The sequence below is a fragment of the Gavialis gangeticus genome, unplaced genomic scaffold (assembly GCF_001723915.1).
Source record: "Gavialis gangeticus isolate Ggan-Ray unplaced genomic scaffold, GavGan_comp1, whole genome shotgun sequence".
Lineage (NCBI taxonomy): Eukaryota > Metazoa > Chordata > Crocodylia > Gavialidae > Gavialis > Gavialis gangeticus.
The window spans coordinates 24,463,261-24,464,944 of NW_017728993.1; the positions used below are offsets into that span (position 1 = coordinate 24,463,261).

The 1,684-nt window shown below is 64.7% G+C and overlaps 1 protein-coding gene across 1 annotated transcript in view; it reads right to left on the bottom strand.

Moving 5' to 3' along the window:
• Positions 1–534: 534 nt before the first annotated feature.
• The window catches only part of LURAP1 (leucine rich adaptor protein 1), a 4,230-nt gene continuing 3,080 nt past the window's right edge, over positions 535–1,684 (bottom strand). The window contains exon 4 of the mRNA XM_019528310.1: positions 535–1,681. Coding sequence (XP_019383855.1) covers positions 1,541–1,681 — 141 coding nt within the window. The 3' untranslated portion in view covers positions 535–1,540. The remainder of the gene's footprint in view (positions 1,682–1,684) is intronic.

Sequence of the window (1,684 nt, forward strand, 5' to 3'; positions counted from 1 at the left end):
CCCCTCCCTTTGCCTCCGAAGCTATTCCAGCCATGCCAGGTATGCTGGAGAAAGGCCAGCTGCTTCCTGCTATACGCTGCGGTCAGCTCTTCTCTCCCTATTCCCATGCCTCGCTGCAGCTGGAAGCAGCAAAGGGACGGGGGAAGCGTGGGGCTCCCTTCCCATCTCAGCCGCAGGACGCAGGCCGCCGCCGGACGCAGGCCTCGAGGGACCCCTGCTTCCCTCCCTGCGAGGTCATGAGAGCCATTCCCAGCTCCCCCCGCATCTCCGGCTGCATGAGGCTGGACCTGGGTTTGCATCCTGCAGAAATGCTCCAGCCCGGGGCAGTCTGGCTTTCGCAACTGTGGCCTCTAAACTGCAGGCCACTGCATCCCAGCCTCAGGACACCAACCAGCACCAGCATCACCTCTGACTATTGCTACAAGACCCCTGAAGCCCCCGCCAGGCTGCAGACTCCTACCCCCTCGCCCCAAATCTCCTTGCAAGGTTGCGAGGAGGGTGATGCTGAACAAGCCCACTATCTCCACACCGCCGTTAGGAACACAAGGGTTTATTCCCCAAGAGGATCCCGTGGACAGTAGCTCGTTACCAGCACCGCGACCCCGCAGCCAGCACATCCCGGGAAGGTGCCACAACATCCGTAACAACACAGCAGCCACGTTCGGCCTCAACCGTGGGCAGTAGCGCCGAGGCGCTGGGCTGGGTGCGGGAGAAACGAGCCGTGCTGCTTGCAAGGGGCAGCGAGTCGGGAGGATGGACAGCAGCATCGCTGCTCTTCCTCCAAGAGCCTGGGCTTGCACGGCTACAAGGGAGAGGTCCGTCGGCCTTTCGCAGGCCCCGGTCCAGTTTGCTTCTGGTCATAGGCAATGCACCAGCAGCATGCAGCCGAGCCAGAGGAGAAGCCAAGCGGTGACAGCGGAGCGTACCTGGCCCCGGGGGTGCCCGAGGAAGGACTTGGCATCCGGAGACCCTTTCTGGAGTCGTCGCTGCCAAGCGAGTTGCAGCAGCCCAGGCCACGAGAGCCAGCACGGGCTTAAAGTGCAAGGAGGGACAGAGTTGGGGGGGCAGGAGAGAGGCCCGACGTCACACTAGCACAGCTAACTTCCTCTCTCGGACTTATGAGGTCGCACTGCTGGGCCCATGACATCATAACCATGCCCGTGCAAGGGTCGTGCTGAGGGAGCGCGGGGGGGATTCAAAGTGCTGCGTCCGCCCCGGACCGAGCACGTGATGGGCACTTAAATCACCACAGGAAAGGGCAGACGGGCTCCCTCTCGCTTGGGAGACGGGGAAACTCAGCCCTGGGCTGCAGACGGGGAAACTGAGGCCCCACAAAGCTACCATCCACATTGGGGGAAGAACCAGCAGTGGGGTTGCACAGAGCCACGAAATCCCGCCCGACACGCCTCGGCTCCCAGAAGCGTGGACGTGGCCAAGCTGCGGCCCCGCCGCCCTCGCAGCCCCTCCGCTCCCACATCCGGTGCCTTGGCGGGGTCCCCCGGGGCCGGGGACTTGCCCCCGAGGCCAGAGCCGGCCAGCACTACAAGAAGGTGACGTCATCCTGGGACTGCACCCAGCGCCAGTGGGCATCGTACTCCAGACGCACCTTGCCGCCGGGCTTGCAGTTCCCCGCCTCGGCCTTGCCCCTGCGGCTGCCAGCGCCCCCCGCCACCGCCGCCCCCGC